Source organism: Sycon ciliatum, chromosome 12 (assembly GCF_964019385.1).
Source record: "Sycon ciliatum chromosome 12, ocSycCili1.1, whole genome shotgun sequence".
In the NCBI taxonomy this organism is placed as follows: domain Eukaryota; kingdom Metazoa; phylum Porifera; class Calcarea; order Leucosolenida; family Sycettidae; genus Sycon; species Sycon ciliatum.
Window position 1 is genome coordinate 25,505,708 of NC_088654.1, and position 19,932 is coordinate 25,525,639.

A 19,932-nucleotide genomic window follows, 5' to 3' on the forward strand; every position below is an offset into this window, starting at 1 on the left:
TAGGCCAAGCCTACTCTTCCGCACCTTGGCCCGGTCGGAACACACCATCCACCCACATACGCATATCCTAGTGGTGGCTGATGAGTGGATCAGACCCACCACAACATGGTCAAAGACGTAAAAACCCCAGTGTTGTGTCCATGTTACCCTTGTGCGAGGTTAGACTGAGCTTCCAATCACCTGTGGGTCACTGCCAAGTTGGAAACGTTTGACCCTTCTTAGCACGATCTGAACTTACTCCACTTTGTTTTCAGTTATGGCCTCAGACTATCCGACTACGTCTGTCTCCCTTGTTAGTTTTACGAATACAACTTTGATACAATGTAGGATATATTTTAACATCTTTCCAATATTGTATAAAACTTTGCGTTAATACTCCGACGTAATCAAAGCATCTTAGTTAGTAAGTTTTGTTAATTCCAAGCAATACATGGCTGGGGCAGTCAATGACCACTTTGCGTGGAGATTTCAGGGGTTTCAGCTTACCACTAACTTGCCCTAGAGCCACTACTGTCCTGAGGATGCCTTTTAACCCTCTCTTGTCTGCTCATACAAGCATCAATCCGATGGGCTCGGTGGGGTAGGCATTTTCAAATTATCGTAACCTAGGAACCTTCAATTGAGTTTGAGGGCAAGATGCTTGGGAATCACTTTGCCAAATCTCATTCCAAAAAACCAGTAATGACAATAACGCTCTATGATGATGGTAAGGTTATTGTTGCTCACTATCATTGTCTCTGCTGTTGATACATCATCTGCAGCACCAAGTATTGGACCAACCGTGACCAACACATCCTACTTAAGCAGCACTGCTCTGCAACTGGCCTGGCGAGAGCTCGCACAGCAGGATCTAAACGGTGTGTTGGTACGCTATGACATCAGGATTGTCAGCCCTGGAAACTACACACAGGTGTTTAATGTGACAAGCAACGAGACCAGTCTGACTATCACCCAGCTTGAGATCAACACTGTGTACAACCTGTCTGTGAGGGCTGTGACAGAGGCTGCACCTGGTCCATTTGGCAGCCAAGTACCACAACGTACAGATGAATCTAGTAAGCCATGCACATGTGCACACCGTTTTTTTCAGGTGACTTTTCTCAAACTCAATGCGTGGAGAATTATTTCACCACGTCTCAAGATGGGTCTTGCCTCGAAATTGGGATGATGTTGCTTTACTCTTTGTCAGTGGTTGTGTTGCCCAGAGACTGCTTGAAGCGTGTTGTGAGCATGTACGGATATAGTGGATTGCTACAGTGGAGTCTGATATTGAGAACTGGTAGGCAGTAGGCAGCATTGTTCCTTGCTCTCATTTCTCCGCCATATCAAGTGCAATGCTAGCAATTATTATAGGAAGAAAAATGACCGAAGAACTACAAGTTACGCTATACTGTCCACTAACACCACCAGTTACTTGACAATCAGCTCATGCGATAACATTGCGTGACACTGACGAACGGTACTGACGTTCTGCAACTAACTGCCACTCAGCTCTCAGCTCTTTATCTTCCTATAAATTAATCCTTGACTCTCCATCCGAGTCTGACTAGTAACTATTACGTTGGATTTTCCCACTGTTCAGCTCCTGATACTGTCACCAATGGGAGCGTTGTGTTCCGAACAAACACCACCAACGTTGCAGCCAACATCTCCTGGACACGGCTGACAGACGATCGAGGTATTATCACTAACTACACGGTCCACTACGGTCAACTAGACTCAACACAGGAAGACCAGATGGTGACGGATGAAAACCAAACAGGACCAGCAGACTATGATAATATCACTGTCTCCGGTAACCATAGCAATGCCTTGATCCATTCACTGGTGGAAAAGAAACGCTACGGATTCTATCTAGTTGCAAGCACAAGAATCGGCACCGGTCCATCAAGCAAGCCTGTCTCTTCACCAGGAGCAGCAAGATGTAAGTTGGAATCAGAGGCACTGTGTGTTTGTTTTCCTTCTGTAGAATCTTCGTTCACTGGAGTTGTAATCTTGAATAGCTGCGCTAGGTCTTTTTGGGATCTGTTTGATTGGTCAAAACCAGATCCAGGTGAACTTGCTGCACCCGATTGGATCATGTTTCTTTCAACAAATCACACCCAGATCGGACGGATTTGGATCGGACCGACAATGCTCTCAGGAGCAGAGTTAATCAGAGCCATCTAATCCTCTTTACAGCTTTGTGAAATAGCATACCCTGCACAAGATATGTGTATCAGTTAAAGTTGGAAAGTTTGATTGAAGTGCATTAGCGCTTCACATCTCTGTGTTTGTATTGCTTGGGTAACTACGACAACTGTCATGTGTCTTCTCCTGCTGTAGTTCCCGGCCAGCCGGAGTCAATCGAAGCCAAGTTCGTTGGGAGCACTGCCACAGCAGAGCTGACATGGAAGCCCAGTTCAACAGGTGGAGAGCCAAGCGGTTTCAGGATGTTCGCATTCTACGAAGAAGTTGTGGATGAGCAGCTGCAGCAGCAGAGTAGGAGAAGAAGACGTCGAAACGTGCCGAAGACGACTGTGATGAATATTAGTGAGGTATGGGATGTATTTTTTTTATAAAACCACAAACCTCGATATCAGAATACTGCATATCGCAGCTGTGGTGGTGAAACTGGAGTATCTCCGCCAGCCTGAGATGTGTTTTAAAGAATAGGGCTACCCTGTGCAATTGTGTTTGTGATTGTGTGTATGTGCTTGTATTTCTGTATGTTTGTGTGTGTGTGTATGTGTGTGTGTATGTTTGTGAATATTTGTGTGTGCTTGTGAATATTTGTGTGTGTTTGTGAATGTTTGTGTGTGCCTATGGGTGCATATGGGTGCCTATGGGTGGACGTGTGTATGTGCATTATTGAAGATTACCAACACACGCACATATGTGCATGAGATCAAAGAACGCAAGAGAATGATAACTGCTCTCAGTAGAATCACATTCACAACTGAATACCGTAGACTTAGGAGTCAGCAGTTTGCTAAACTCCTCTCCCCTGTTCATTATAATGTTCTGTTCTCTTCCAGCCAATAGTGCAATATTTGAATAGGCGACAAGGAGACAATAGTTCTAAAACAACAATGAAAAAAACGATATGCGCGCTCATGCCACAAAACAAAGCAGCAAAAAGGTTTGGAATCAAACCATTGCTACTTTGTTTTGGGACATGAGGGCGCATAAAATTTCATTCAATAGAGCAATAGTACAAGATAACGTACTCACAATCCATGCATTTCATTGCAAACACCATTGTCAGTGGCAAGTTAGTAGTACAGCAGTGGATTGACACAGGAGCCATGCAATAACCTCCCAGTGACTTCCGCTACAATACTAGAAGAATTTGTATGAAAAACTCGGCACATTCAATTTCCATTCCCAAATACCTTCCATGACTTTTGGTTGCATGCAATGGCCAGCATTGGATCCGTGTTACGCAGGTTAAGCATCTAGGTGACCATATTTGAGATGGTTATGGCCGGATTTTGTGACAATTTGCATGAATGTGCTCCTGGACTTGTTGCTGGCAATGTGCCCAACATCTCAATTTTTGCATCATTTTGCATTTACATTCCTCTACTAGAACTCTTAAACGCTTATTGCTCCAGTTGAGCTGCCCTGATTGGTCCTGATTGCAGAGCCGGTACTGATTGTTTGTTCGTATTTCTTTCTCTGTAAACGGTTCTTCACATGTAGGATGTAGGAGGACAGGAAACAACAGGCCGCCTCCAAAACCTCCCCACCGGAAAGAACTATGCATTTGACGTGGTAGCAATGGTCAATTTCAGTGGCAAAGTCTGGCTGAGCCCGGGCACTGTCGACATAGACAACTTTGGCAATGCGACAACCATTCGCCTGCCAGAACCCGTTACTGGTAAGTGATTGCAGAATATTGCTAGTGCTATCATGACCTTACATCACATGTACAGTGTTGCTCAATGAAATCCAGTCACAGCGTCACTCAAGTACGCGCCGGGCATTGTGCAGCCCTAGCCCTAAACCTGTGAGCACTGGGTTTAGAAATGGTGCAAGGCGCAGACTTGAGTGACGACGTGACTGGATTTCATTGAGCATGACTGTAGCTGTGCGCCATGCATGTGGCTTGTTCTGAGCATGCCCCATTTGCTGCACGAGGCATTTTGGCGGAATAAACTCTTCAGGCTGTTGTTGTTGCTTGGTTGTTTGTGCATGATTACAGTATAGGCTGTTCCATGTTACTTCCGTGACGAATGGTTTTTAGAGTACGGGAATCCGGGGTAGTACAGCTGTGCTCCTTGAAATCCGACACAAAGTACATATTTGACGCCCTGAACTCGCACGGCTTTTGACGCCCAGGAAGTGGTATGAAGTGGCTAGACGTACACATATTCAAGTATCCAGTCAAACCAGTCTAAGACGACCTCTCAAGGGACCTTCAAAATGTGGTCTCTGACACCAGGTGGTTTCCTTATCCAGGGTCGATTGACTGGAAATACCATCCCCTGGTGCTGGTTCCAGTGATCTTCTCAGTTTGCAGGTGGTCACCTTATCCGAGTGGTGGCCTTGACAGCTAGGTTTTACTGTAGTAATGTAATCGGAACTGGTCCAGGGCGCCAGCTTTGCACTTCGGGTTGGATTTCAGTGAGCATACCTGTAAATACTACGCTACAGTGATGAGCAGTGGCAATGAGGTAAAGCCAATGCGTAGTGAATACTGATTACATACATGTATCACTGACTGACTGACGGTCTTCAGTGGAAGTTGCAATCGACTTTGCCACTTCAGCCACTGGTCACACCGTTGTGGATCAGGTTTTCCAAGAGCATATTTTGGACTGCAGTGCTTCTCTAGCCAAATTTGCATTCTTCTACCAATCTCTCTCTCTCTCTCTCTCTCTCTCTTCTACAACACAGTATACTCAATCAGACACCATATAAACACTATTGTACTTCCGAGTACTGCTACATACTAGTACAACATAGTAGAGAATAAATAGGAAGCTCTAAGTTTTAGAAAGTTCCAAGTTGAATCCGGAACTCTGCCTTTCACGAGAATACGATAACGACGTATACCCCTCTAGTATTCTTTATCCATTCTCGTGTTAGGCAACCGTGGTCTCTCCTGATACACTAGGCAACCATGGTCTCTCCTAATACACTCAGTCGTACGCCTGGCCCTGAATGAAATCCTGTTTGATACCAATTTTTTCTTTTCTTTTTTCTTTTGTTCTTTTCTTTCTTTTTCTCTCTACTCTGGCAAGCCATGATGCCGAAACCTCCAGGTTGGCTGGGCTTCACAGGTCCCATCCACTCTAATTGTCAATCATGCAAAGAGTGCTTTTTGTAAAAAAAAATACAATCATTAACTCTAACCCTAACCCAGACTAATATCAACCCATCTGCTAGCAAAGCAAGCTTCACTTGTGCATGATAATTCTCTCCGATCCCCGGCATCTCATTTATTTCTGGGTGTTGCAGGTGAATCCAGTTCGGTAGTCATCATCGCTGCAGCTGCTGGTGCTGCGTTTCTCTTCATCATTGTACTTCTGATTATTCTCCTCATCCGACACAAAAGGCAAGTCTACATGTATATCCTTTCTGTCCTTGTAAAAAATATCTTGGTGAAAAAGGAGAAGGGCAAAATGTTACGAGTTATGACTAACTGTCCACCAACGTAACCAGATCTTATACAGTCAGCAAATGCGACAAAATGGCACAAAACTGACAAGGAGCACTGAGACATTTGGCGACCTGGTACCTAGCTCCAACACTTCTCCAAGGCGCAAACCAACAACCAACATGTTGTCCTTCTCCTTTTTCACCGTATTTTAATTGGCTCACCATCCGAAAAACATATCTTGCTGCATCAATATCTGAGCAGGGTAGGGGACAAGGAGGGGGTGGGGGACAAGGAGGGGGAAGGGGGGGGGGGGAGAGACGGTGTACTACATGATGGAATCTGAACCTGAAAGAAAGACACTAAAAGATGTAAAGACTTGAAAACTATACATGTCCAGAGCAGGTTCGGTATACCATAAGCAACCATAGGGACCTAGCATTACAAAACCACAGACTCTCTTTAGTCCATGAAGGGTGACTAAAGTTGGTTATTTTGCCAGTTTGCCATTATCCAGCATAGCCAACTTTTCCCATTATCGAATCCCAACGTGAATTTGATCTTAAGTATGAAGGTGAAATCTGATCATTTCGTTGCTTTCTGTTGTTCTAGTTACGGGTCTGTGTTGCTATAGTGACTGTTTCGTGTTTTAATGGTGTCTGCTCTGTGTTGTTATCGTGATTGTGCTGAGCAGGAAGTCCAAGGCAAGCATGGCGTTCCCCAAGTCTCTGTCGGTGAAGATTGACTCAGTGCAGTTGCACACTACACGCGGAGGCAACGACACAGGCTCATGTGAGTTGAATCACACCTCAGTGCTATGAAAACCAGCAGCACTACTCTCATAAAAAATATTCGGACTTTGTGCAAGGTCTTGTACTACCAGTTCTTTTCTCTCTTCTCTTCTTTCCCCCTTCACTTGGTGCACTGAGCATACATCAATGTCGAGACCTCAGATCCGGACAAAGTGTGCTCAGCCCCACCACCATGACATTCCTCTATTCAGCATAATTATCACAGGAGGATTAGAGTATGGAAGTTCGTAAAAAAAAAAAGGATAAATATTAAATAAATATACCCTCCAGTGCGTCTGCTACATCACTGTACCACTAGAACACTGTACCACTAGAACACTGTACCACTAGAACACTGTACCACTAGAACACTGTGCCACTAGAACACTGTGCCACTAGAACACTGTACCACTAGAACACTGTACCACTAGAACACTGCACCACTAGAACACTGTACCACTAGAACACTGTACCACTAGAACACTGTACCACTAGAACACTGTACCACTAGAACACTGTGCCACTAGAACACTGTGCCACTAGAACACTGTACCACTAGAACACTGTGCCACTAGAACACTGTGCCACTAGAACACTGTGCCACTAGAACACTGTACCACTAGAACACTGTACCACTAGAACACTGTGCCACTAGAACACTGTACCACTAGACCACTGTGCCACTAGAACACTGTACCACTAGAACACTGCACCACTAGAACACTGTACCACTAGAACACTGTACCACTAGAACACTGTACCACTAGAACACTGTACCACTAGAACACTGTACCACTAGAACACTGTACCACCGCTTCACCAACACCAATGATGTACAATGGCTTAAAGAATTTATGGAAAGTTTGGAAACCCCCTCGATCGGCGAAAGCCTTTGGGGAATCCTCAAACAATAAGAAAATTTATTACAAAAATCACAAAGAATGTGCTAAGGTACCTTAATGACATGTGTGTCTGCCATTTTATGTGTCTGTGTCTGTATGTCTTTACTTGTGTCTGTGCATGTGCGCATGCATGTTGTGTTTCGGTCTGTCTGCGTGTTTCCTTTGCTCTGCCAGTCGCTGGCCTTGTGGTGATGGAGAACGAGTGTAGCCTGACAGATGCCACCACAGTCAACGCAGGTCTGGGAGAGGTGGCCACGCTGCCGTGCGAGCTCAAAGTCGACAACCCACTGGAGAGTGTTGCATGGAGGAGAGGTAATAAGAACATTGATTGTCACGCCGCCGGTGGAGAGCGATACCGGATCATGGACAATGGTGAGTGAGCAAGCGAGCATATTTTTTTACTAAAAGCCATGTGGTGCACGCAATGGGAACATGCAGTAGCCATGGTGGTGGGGGCCAGGCGCTTCGTCGACCAACTGGTCTCGACATCGTCACGCTCGGGACGCACCAGATAAATGGAAGTAAGCGGTATCCGGAAGAGAGCTTCAAATGTTTACCAGATGTCTTTAAAAAGTCACTGTTCGCGTGAGACCCAGCTAGACTGGGTTTTCAGCATCCGTAGGAATGCCACCACTCTTCAAGGATCAAAGGCGCAGATGCAGCTCTTAAAGCGGTGGGAGGTGAGTAGATCAGCCCACCAAAGTGGTCAAAGACCGAAAATCCGATCCATATGTATGCACGGCGGAATAACGACAAATGTCCTGCTCTCCTTTTGCAGATTGTATCCCCTCGACATTGAGTACTCCACTGGACAGCCTGGAACCTCCCTGCGTTTGTTTAGACTGTATCACTCTCTGACAGCCTTTCTGACAGAATGAGCTCTGGACATTAGGAATTGAGCACAGTTTTAGTTTCTCTTCCTTTTTATAAGAAAAGTCATTCTTCTTGCAGAGCTTCACTTACCAACCACCACACTCCAGTGATGGTACCAATAATGGCACAGGTACATATCAATCTAATCAGGTTAAGGAACTAGTACTCGTACATGTAAAGGAAACGGTTTCATGAAAAAATCGACCGCCACCACCTGGATTTTACCAAGGAACTTTCATCATAGGCTAGCGATGCTCTTCCCTTTAGCTTAGTCTATGCTTAGCCCTGAAACCTATAGAGCCCCCGCATCCTCACACAGCTTTTCATACAGCGCTACAAGACCCACCCTCTCCTGGCATATATACCGACATGGTCGGCACCCCATCCTTACGTTGCCTGATGATTGCAAGAGCATAAAACTTGAAGTAGCAGCAAACAAGCCTTGATTATCCTTGTTATGCTTAGCCTATGCTATAAAAGGAATCCGCGGCTTGCACATCATGAGACTCTGTTTGACTGAGTTTCTCGCATCCGCAGACACACCACCACACTCTAGAATCAAGACACACCACCACACTCTAGAATCAAGACACACCACCACACTCTAGAATCAAGGCCAACCACCACCCTGGGCTATGGTTATGCTCTGCTAGATCTGCACTTTGATCCTAGTTCTATGCTCTATATCCACACAATGTGCGTGTTATCCCCTTGAGCGCGGGGCAGTTTGGTAGTGCAGCTGAGCACGTAAGAAAATGAGAATTTTTTTATATTTTCAAACCTTGTCTTTGTCAAGTAGAGTAGAGACATCTTTGTGAGCCACAGCCGCAGGCAGTGGTAGGTAGGACCCAGACCAGCACTCGACAATACGACCAAAGGCAAAACTCGGTCAAGGCACGCCAGGCTGAGCGGCATACGTGACAAGAGTGAGCTGCAGCATTCGGCCTTGTACAGATTATTTTATCAACCAGCAGAGAGGTCCAGAGATCGGCTGGAGAGTGCAGTTGTGATGTGAAGGTTGATAAAAATGTGTTTGTTCATCAACTAAAAGTAAAATCAACCAACCAAACTACAGTATGAGTCTTACCTGGAAAGATGCCAGTGTCGTGACACAGACGCTGTGCAACCGATCAATCCTGGTTAGAACTGACGTTGGAATATCCTAAAAACTAGCATCACTTGGGCCACCACTGCTGCATGTGGAGAGCTGTAGTTCATAGATTAAACCCTGCACTGCACTACGCCACACCGTCTTCTCAGAGCACTAAGACTACAGACTGAACGTGACCACGAGCTTTTAAAAGAACTCTGCATGCACTTGTTGAAACACTATAATAACAGAGCCCCAATGCTGCCTTTCACGGTAGTATAGACACCGGGGTGAGGATGAGACTTGAGAATACATGTTCGATAATGCAATACTATCTTCTCTGCACTGAAGGTGCTGTATCTGACGACTTACATTCTCAGCACTGCTGATACTGCTGTGTCTTGTGTGTGACGCTTGGATACTGACCGCCAGCATTTTGCACTGTGTGCTCTGGATATGACAGCATAGATGTGTTACTATTGTCTCTAGTATGCATGTACTGGTCACACTGTGATCATATGCGTCACAGAAAATCGTGGGTGTAAAAAGAAGGTGATGTGCAAGGCTTGAAATACCGTCACTTTTCATCAATGATGTTTGACAACTTGACGCCTGATGGTGCTAGCTGTTCGTGGATAGTTTAAAGTGCATGGAAAGTGTGATTGTGTATGAATGGTGTGATTGTGCATGGAAAGTGTGATTGTGTATGAATGGTGTGATTGTGCATGGAAAGTGTGATTGTGTATGAATGGTGTGATTGTGCATGGAAAGTGTGATTGTGTATGAATGGTGTGATTGTGCATGGAAAGTGTGATTGTGTATGAATGGTGTGATTGTGTCACACAGTGTCATAGATAGGGTGAAGGGTTGGCGTAGATAGTGTGATTGTGCATCACGGATAGTGCGATGATGTGTCGTGGAAAGGTTGATTGCAAACACAACTGGGTGCTATTCTAGCTGGTCTGCACTGTGCGTGAACTCGTACGGCATTTGAAAAATAGCAGATAGGTGCGCGCGCTCGCATGTGTGTGTGTGTCTGTGTGCATGTCTGTGTGTGCTTTATTACGTTGCTTTGCAAGTGCCCGCACAGGCATCATTTCCATCCCCTTGTGGCACATTATATTACTCATGCCACACTAGTCCTGTTGGTCTTCTTCCAGTGCTCCTCTGCGGTCTATCAGGCATGCAATGTTGGTCTTGATTACTTTACCTTCATTTTCCTATGGCTGTTAGAAATGAAGATACAGGATAGGCATGTCTCATTGTGTACTGACGGTGTAAATCGTCGACATCCATTGTAGTGTTCTTACCTGTATTAAGAGACCACTACACATCTAGCTCATCTATAGACAGTTCTGAGCCTAGAATTTTGCAGTGAGGAATCAAACTCTGCTGTCTGGACATCATAATATTACTGAGTTGCTCATGCTCGCATGCCTTTCTAGTACCTGGTCCACGATCTCATGAGACACTACTTCATTTCAGCTCAGGAAAGTTCATGAATGTTCTTGTACTTCGAAGTATGTTACGCATTGGAATTTTAGTGGAATACTGTAAAACGGGTAACGTTTGCGACAATAAATGTTTGCGTTTTACAAATTGAGACTGGTTTGCGCTGTTTAATGTTTGCGAGTCATTCTACAGTCGTTCTACACAGTCGAGTCGGTCCTTGCACTGAACTAACTTTACATGGCGCGAGTTTGCGTTGTTCAAAGTTTGCGATTCGGGGCCTCTCGCGAAATTCGCAAACATTTTTACGTGGCAATAGTTACCAGTTTTACAGTAATCTTTTGAAATTTCCTTGTCTTGCTCATGCCCTTTCCCTCTGTTGTTTGTTTAGGAGCACTGCAGATTGAGAACACGTGTAAGGAGGATGCTGGGGAGTACACCTGCATTTCACAGAGTGATGAGAGTACGGGAGCTAGTCTGACACAGACCATTATGCTGATGGTGGCAGGGGCTCCTGGGCAGATCAACGGTAAGGTGGAACTGTCTGCGAATAGTGCTGTGATGATGACAATGTGGATAGTATTGAGGAGATTATGTGTTTGTGTGTAATTGCCTGGGCTCTGCTCCACCCCTGGGGCGAGTTTGCTATGTGTTCATGTCCTGGACAAGCCAATTTATTCTAGTGTAGCCCTTCATTTTGCAGACATGGCAGGTGGACAGATTTATTTTGGTATTGGATATGATGCACCTCTGTGGAATGTCAGGGGCGGCATGACTGATGTTGTGGGCATATGTATGAGCTAGCATAATATTATGTGTGCATAGTAAAACCTTTTTTTTTACAAGGAATGGGTGAGAAAGATACTCCGATGATTTGCGATCCTAGGAGGGAAGTACCAGAAGAATTTTGACCTGACACCTAGCTCTAAAAAATCTCCATTACGCAAACCGACAGCCTTCCAGCTTGGAAGGTTCAAGGTTATGGTAGGACCGAAGATTGTCAGTAATAATTCTATCTAACCCAGAACGACCCAATACCTATGACTTGGAGCCATGTTGCAGGTGTGAATGAGGTCGGCCAGAGAGCGCATGTGCTGCAGGTGGAATGAATTCGTTAAAGGGGAAGTCCGGTGAAAAATTTAAATTTCAGGGTCGGTAGAGTTTCGGGCGCTGAGTCGAATAGTGTTGGTCCCACGTGTCTCCGACAAAGCGTTCTCGAGATATTTCCGTTTGAAAAACTGAGTTTCGGGGGCTGCGCCATGACGTCATGCGGCCGCGCCACACCCTCTGCAACGTCATAGCGTGCAGCTAGGTCAAAAGGAGTGCGTGAAAGCAATAGTGTCAGTGCTATTTCAAATGATTTGGCGACTGATATTAGTTGGTGCAAGCGACCCCGAAGACCTGTAACTCCTTGTGAGAGTGAGGATGCAGCCATGGCTGACCTTCATGAGTTCGGTCTGGGGCTGAGAACCTCGGTATTCAGCTGAAGAAATGGCCGCGCGGGCCGGTCAAGAGTGAGCGCTACTGAGTTTCCCGCTGATGAAGAAGCAGCAGCTATTGCAGACGAGGCTGAATAATTATCAGATCGCTGGAGAGCAGGGTCGCCAAAATGGAGAAGAGTGATGCGAGTGCTCTAAATGTTGTTCCATACCGATTCGCGTAGACTCCAGTAGCCTGCCCCATGCCATGGTGATGTTTTGGTGCGAACTTGGAATATTTCGGACTACTCAATTGGAGAACAGTGCAGGCTCTTTGAACCACGGGCACGACTCTTCGCTCGCAACGCTATGGAATCTGAAAGTTCTAGGTCCGGGAGCTGTTCGCTGTTTTGTCACTTGTCACGGTTGTGCACTCATCGCTGTAGCATAAAATAATGAGGCGGGAGCGGAAAACTAAAAGTAATTTTCTTTCTCAAAGCACAATCACCGGCACCGGCAAGGAGAAACGCACGTTCTCTGACTACATGACTGTACAATACGACTGATACGAGTGTAGTACATGACAAGTCCGTGTGTTGACTAGTTTTCTGAGTCTTGTGTCAGTGACTCACTCGAGTCTTGTTGTAGATACTACCCCAGCACGGCAGTGCGGGAGTAGTTCCGTCTGAGATGAGTTTGTTGACTTTACTACACTATTGCACGCACTGCAATCTCTGCATGCACGCAGCGCACAGCGCGTAGAGGCTGACGGAAAAAGTCCAAATCGGAAACGGCTAAAATACGGTATAACCTCGAGGTTTACCGAGCTGAAAATCACAGAGTACGTAGTGTTTGTAACACTGAATCGAATGGTCTTGGTCCGAAGAAGCTGCGACAAACGGTTCCCCAATCGAACGCGCTCCGAATATGGCCATTTTCGTACACAACTAGATGGTGTGGCTACCTGGCTGCACGCTGTGACGTCATCACCTGGATCTGGGTGATGCGCGCTCAAATTCGCACATGTTCGATTGGGCGTATCTGACGAACCATAAGCTGCAGCCTCCTCGGACAAAGACCATTCGACTCAGCGACCCGAACTCTACGGACTGTGAAATTTAAATTTTTCACCGGACTTCCCCTTTAACCCAGAATGCCATATTTTCTTTCTTTTCTTTTTTTTCTTTTTGTGTGTTAGCATCATCCACATTTAATGTGCCGGTGGCGGCAGGCAACGCAGCCAGTGATGTTGGGCATCCTGTGAAAGTTAGCGGCTTTCGGCAGTATGTGTCAACCATGCACTCAACCAACAACGCAGCATTCAGCACTGAGTTCAAGGTAACATTTTCCGTCCCAGCCACTTCTGACTACCGTGTGGTGCTCAGTGAAATCTGATCGCAGTAGTCAGTGCCACGCCGGGCAGCGCTGTCCAGCCCTAGACCTGCCAACACTGTGCTGTGCACTGGTGCAGGGCGCTGTGCAGCCCTAGACCGGCTGCAAACACACTGGGATGTGTACTGGTGAAAGGTGCAAACCTGACCCAAGCCTCCGGGGATCAGAAACCTGACCCAAGCCTCCGGGGATCAGATTTCCGATTGAGCAGCACTGGATCCGTGTTGCGCTTCTCCGCAGTCATCTTCCCACACTAGTATAGCCTTCTTTGTTTACATTAGCATGCTGCAATACCTATTCATTGCCGGGTCATGCATTACTTTTAGCACATTAAAGAGCATTTCAAAGAGCCCTAGATTGCCAAAATCAAGCAAACAGAACGTAAGTTATGGTGGAAATGGTGGAGTGAACTGCAATTGCATATTTTCACGCATTCAGTGGCACCTCAAAGGGTTAAAAGTACAGTGTACCACACTAGGATTCACTCAGAGTCCAAAACCCGATCGAGTGTCAAACTCACCCGTATATCCACCTCACTCCATTCCCATACATCCATCTAAATGTGCATCTTCACACATACGTTCATCTACATGCATCTACACATCCATCCACCAAGCAAGCCAACCATTGAACCTTCCCACTCACCTATTTTTTCTGATGCATGCAAACCTCCTTTCCTCTTTGCTGCTCCCCAGACGCTGGCCGAAGTTGGCAAAACTCAACCAAAAGCCATTTCCATCAAGTATCCACGGAAGAATCGCTATGGCAACATTGTCGGATGTAAGAGCAAAACAACAGTGACAATTTAGTAGTAGGCTGGTTGTGGCGATCCACTTCGATAGTCAATCTGTCTTGGTTTCTCATCCTGCAGCATGACCTGGAAGTCCACTACAGTTGGATGTCTCTTATTTGGACAGCTACAGGTGCCCGGGATACGAGAGGTTCTACAGTAAAGGGGATACAGTAAAATCAAGAGTAGATAAACAAGAGTGTGCAACTCCGGATCTCTCCTGCACAATCTGCAGATACCCCCGCCCACAGCGGAATTTTTTGTTGACGTCACCTTTTTTCAGAAGAACACGCATTTTGCTGCAGAGCAGTGTGAGAGCACGTGCTGGGCACCGACTTTGTAGTGCAAATGCGGCAAAGTGCACGAGGGAAAACTTTCCAAAAGACTCATAGCACGTGCGTCGTCGAAAAGATTACGTCAACAAAAAATTCCGCCGTGGGCCAACCCATCCGCGAGTTGCACACTCTTGTTTATCTACTCTTGGTAAAACCTGTTTAAGACGACCTCTCAAGGGACCTTCAAAATGTGGTCTCAGATACCAGGTGGTCTCCTTATCCAGGGTCATTTGACCGGAAATAGCATCCCTTGGTGCTGGTTTCAGTGGTCTTCGAGGACAGGTGGTCGGCTTATCCGAGTGGTCGGCTTATCCGAGTGGTCGGCTTTTCCGAGTGGTCGGCTTATCCGAGTGGTCGGCTTGACAGGTTTTACTGTATGTAAATAGTCGTTCTCCTCTTGTGTCGCGTCCTATGGCTTTCTTTCGCTCCTCAGACGTTCTTGTCACGTTTGTCTCTGTGTGGAATATGTGCATGTTGCTTTGTGAATGAATGCATCCGTGCATGCATACGTGGAGGGTATGCGAGCGTGCGGGTGGTATGTGGGCATGCCTTGGCTTGTGCGTGTGTGTGTGCGTGTGTGTGTGTGTGTGTGTGTGTGTGTGTGTGTGTGTGTGTGTGTGTGTGTGTGTGTGTGTGTGTGTGCGTGTGTGTGCGTGTGCGTGCGTGTGTGTGCCGGTGCATGCATGCATGCATGCACTGTGTACCCACAGATGATCCAGCACTGGTGTTCCTGCCTGTGATTGACGGTGACGAAGAGAGCACATACATCAATGCTGCCTACATGGATGTAAGTATATGTAGCATAGTCACAATGTCGGACACATCGTGCTTACCAGGGCATTGACCGCCCCACTGGCACATTAAGTGAATAATAGCAAGAAGGCACAAGAGAGGAGCTAGAGAGAAAGGGGAAACCAAGGAGGAGTCCAGGTGGAAACTGAGGAAAAGTAAAGATAAGAACATTGAAAGGATCGGTCACGCAATACGGTTAATTCCCATCGTGGATGGGCATTGACCGCACCGCCAGGGGTGCAGCTGGTCCCCCTATTAGAGGGATGCACAGGCGCACGCATGTATGTATAGGATGGCTGGTGCATATCATTCGTGGTCGTTATGTGCATAATGAACCGAAGTCGAAATTTTTAGGGGGTGCACGTACCCCCGTGCCCCATGCGGGCTAAGCACCTGACCACTGTCATACTGCCGCAGGTACCCTGTCGGTTGAAGTTTGAAGATTGGTGGCCAGTTTCAAATAGCAGGCCCGGCAGAACCGGTCCAGTTGGTCCGGCCATGGCCGGACCAACTTTTTGGCGACCAACACGTCTTTACTGCTGAGGAGGTCATGTGTACCTGCCCTAGCAGAGACAAACTGTATGAAAGACTGTGGTATGGCCGGACCAATCAAAATCTGCTTCTTTTGGTCCTGAATAGTCTATAGTGGGAGTCTCTTTTTGACCACAATTGATCTTTCCTCACTTCCTTTCAGTTTCTTATCTCAATGGGTGTAGCCTAGAGACCATTTGAAGAACAAGACGATGCAAGGATAACTGGATGGCTGCAATTAAGCTTTCACACTTTGAGAAAGATTTATCTTGATAAACCACTATTATGCCTAAAGCATTCATATGTTTGAGGGAGTATTGAGAGGAAATTAGTGAAGAAAAATGGACTGCCACCACCAGAACTCGAACCTGGAACACTCGCTTACATACCATAAACATTACTGTTTAGAACCTGTCCATTATGTCAGTAGTGGCTTTTCCTCCACCTTGCTGGTGAACACACCAGATTTGTATGAGCCTGAGCAGGTGTGCAGACAAAGAGAGTTGCACTTTGCACGGCCATTCCCTGAACTGGGGAATCTGGAAAGAAAATCATGTACACCTAACATAGCGGACTTCACCCTGCAAGCATTGTACACACCAGCCCCTTGGTTTACTATCCTGGCAGTGCCCAAGTGCATCCCAAAACATAGTGTTTTGATGGATTATGTGCTTTCTTGCTCTACTTCTAGGGTTACAAGAAACCCAAGAAATACATTGCTACCCAAGGTAGGTGACTGCCATCTATGCACAATCAATTTCATTGAAGCCAGAGAGCATGCAATTGTGCGTATGCGTGTGTGTGTGTGTGTGTGTGTGTGTGTGCAGCTTGTTGTTGGAGGAGGCAGTTTGCTTTTTTTGAGCTCTGTCTCAATGATGGATTAGCCACACTTGGCAGCCAAGTGCCGTATGGTGGAGACCAGGCCTTGGCTGCTGTGGCCCGTCCTGACAGCCTTGCGAGCTGTCGGGAGGTTTGTTGTACGCATTGCACTAGTCAGACGAAGTGGTTTGGGGAATTTGTAGTTTTTTGAATTTGAATGAATTATGGTCACAACGAGGAGGACGGGGAAGACGAAGGCGAAGAGGACACTGGTCACTGCGACATGGAACGTTCGGTCCTTGGTGGAGGACGCTGGTGATGCCAAAATATGCCGTAAAAATAAAAATGTCTCGGATACCGCCGTTGACAGGAAACTGGATTTTCTTGTGGAGGAACTCGGCAGGTTCGGCGTGGACGTTGCTGGTATTCAGGAGACGAAATGGTTTGGAAGCGACGTCTGGCCTGCTGGGAGCGGTACGTTGTTACACTCTGGGAGGCCTTTGCCTTTGGGGAGTGAGCCCGGCCGCCGGAACGAGGGAGTTGGAATTTTGATGAATTCCGCCGTGACCGGGATGTGGAAGAGCGGAGGGGAGCAGTGGAGCGCCGTCAGTTCGCGTATTGTCACTGCTCATCTTCTTGTCGCCAAGCGAGGTGATAAACTCCCTGGTGGAGGTAAGCGACACGCAGATTTCTATGTCTCTATCGTCAATGTTTATGCTCCAACGAGTAAAGCCCCACCGAACGTAAGACGCAAGTTTTTCGATGACTTGCAACGAGTTGTGGACAGTATCCCATCCAGAGATGTTCTTGTGCTGCTTGGGGATTTGAACGCGCGCGTCGGGTCCAGCACTGACTATGCAGACAGCGCTGTGAGTCGTATCGATGGCATGCCGGGGGATGAGCGGATGTGGGGTTGTGTCTTGGGCCAATTTGGCCTTGGAAATTGCAATCGGGCTGGTGAGGAGCTGTTGTCATTCTGTGCAGCTAATCAATTGTCAGTAATGAATACATGGTACAAGAAGGGACGAAGTAAGCGTGGAACATGGACTCATCCAGCCACTCGCCAAGTGCATCTCATTGATTATGTCATCATGCGTACAGCTCATTGCTGCTACTGTAAGGACGTTGGTGTTGTCCGCGGCGCACTGTGCTGGACTGACCACTACATGGTTCGGGCCAAGCTTGTCCTGGACTTCGTCCAACGTAGATCCACTGTCCCTAAGCGGAGGTCGTATGCCACCCATCGCCTGCGTGAGCCTGATACGTTACTGCAGTACCGAGAGTCAATGGAGGCAGCCTGTGGTGGCGTGGTCGGTGGTGGCCAGAGTGTTGAAGAGACCTGGAATAGGGCAGCATTGGAGCCACTTATTGAGGCGAAGTGACGTGCCCATGAACGAATGTTGTCGGCAGGGAATCAAACGACACGTTCCGGATTTAGATCAGCCCAGCGGTCGGTTGCGAGGGCGGTGCGTGGTGCAAAGGAACAATGGATCCGTGAGGTGGTCGGTGATGCTGAGCGTGCTCAAAAGGATGGCTGTGTGAGGTGGAAATGCATCCGAAAATTTCAGCGAGTGGATGATGGCAGGCGTACGGTCACACCCTCGGCGGTTTATGATGGAGACGGACACCTTACTGACAGCCCGGAAAGTCTTGTTACGCGTTGGCATGCACACTTCGACAGAGTGCTCAACATTGCTAGTCGGTTTAGTATGCATGTCATTGATAACATGCCTACTGCTGAGCCGCGTCATGAACTTGACATGGCCCCGACATTTGAGGAGGTGATGGCTGCAATGCGGAGGATGAGTAGGGGCACGGCTGGTGGCTCGTCAGGTATTGTGCCGGAATTGGTGCTGGGTGGCGGTCTTGCTCTCCACCGGCGTATTCATTCTCTGATTTCCCAGATTTGGGCAGGTGGCTCCGTTGTTTCTGAGTGGCGCGACGCTGAGATTGTACCCATACCGAAGAAAGGCGACCTACGGTCATGTGACAATTGGCGAGGCATCAGCCTGTTGGATGTAGTCGGTAAGCTGTTTGCACGGGTTATCCAGGATCGCCTTCAGGAACTGTCCGAGGATGTGCTGCCTGAGTCACAGTGCGGTTTTAGGAAGGGATGTGGGTGCGTCGACATGGTGTTTGTGGCGCGCCAGCTAATCGAGAAGGCCATCGAACATGATACGCCACTGTATGTCATATTTGTCGACCTGAAGAAGGCTTATGACAGCATACCTCGTGAGGCGTTGTGGCTTGTCCTCGGGAAGCTCGGTATTCCACCTACCCTTCTCAGCTTGATTCGGTCCCTACATGTCGGCATGAGGGCTCGGGTTCGTATATCTGGTCGCTTGACGGAGGACATATATGTTAACAATGGTCTTCGCCAAGGCTGTACTCTTGCCCCCACCCTATTCAATCTGTATTTTGCTGCCGTAATGTCGTCTTGGCGTTCCCGCTCTTCTGTTCCCGGCGTGTCCCTGCGCTCACGCCCTGGCCGGAAGCTTGTTGGGGATCGAACAACCAAGGCGCGACTGAACACGTACCAGGTTACCGAGTCCCAGTTCGCTGATGATGCCGCTGTATACACCACATCAAGAGAACATCTGGAGACCCTGGCAAACGAGTTCATCGCCTGTGCCTCTCAGTGGGGTCTCACTGTCAGCATCGCCAAGACAAAGGCCATAGCAGTCGGCCCGGGGGACCTACAACCTGATGTCGTCCTCGATGATGGTGGGGTTGTGGAGATGGTCTCCGGCTTTACTTACCTCGGTAGTGTGGTGAGTTGCGATGGGTCACTGGACGTGGAGATCACCTCCCGCTTGGCCAAGGCATCTCGTGTGTTTGGTTGCCTCCTGACCCCGATTTTCCGGTGCCGGGGTTTATCCATCGGCGTTAAGTGCATGGTATATCGCGCTTTTGTCCTGAGCACTCTGTTCTACGGTGCAGAGACATGGGCTGTGAAGGCTACCCACGTCCATCGGCTGACCGTCTTCCATCGCTCCTGTATTCGGTCTATCCTCGGTGTATCGCGGATCCAGCAGTGGGAGGACAGGCTCACATCGGCAGAATTGGGCAGGCGATTTGGCATGTCTCTTGACATCTCCGATTTGCTCCGACAGCATCGTCTGCGCTGGCTGGGGCACATTGCCCGTATGGAGGAACACCGCACTCC

The 19,932-nt window shown here is 47.5% G+C and overlaps 1 protein-coding gene across 1 annotated transcript in view; it reads left to right on the forward strand.

Annotated features, from left to right (window-relative positions):
* The window catches only part of LOC135827824 (tyrosine-protein phosphatase Lar-like), a 183,464-nt gene that overhangs the window by 145,819 nt on the left and 17,713 nt on the right, over window positions 1-19,932 (forward strand). The window contains exons 21-32 of the mRNA XM_065340253.1: window positions 762-1,055; window positions 1,583-1,924; window positions 2,326-2,537; window positions 3,685-3,862; window positions 5,446-5,546; window positions 6,283-6,376; window positions 7,452-7,649; window positions 11,081-11,218; window positions 13,306-13,445; window positions 14,195-14,279; window positions 15,335-15,411; window positions 16,639-16,675. Coding sequence (XP_065196325.1) covers window positions 762-1,055; window positions 1,583-1,924; window positions 2,326-2,537; window positions 3,685-3,862; window positions 5,446-5,546; window positions 6,283-6,376; window positions 7,452-7,649; window positions 11,081-11,218; window positions 13,306-13,445; window positions 14,195-14,279; window positions 15,335-15,411; window positions 16,639-16,675 — 1,896 coding nt within the window. The remainder of the gene's footprint in view (window positions 1-761; window positions 1,056-1,582; window positions 1,925-2,325; window positions 2,538-3,684; window positions 3,863-5,445; window positions 5,547-6,282; window positions 6,377-7,451; window positions 7,650-11,080; window positions 11,219-13,305; window positions 13,446-14,194; window positions 14,280-15,334; window positions 15,412-16,638; window positions 16,676-19,932) is intronic.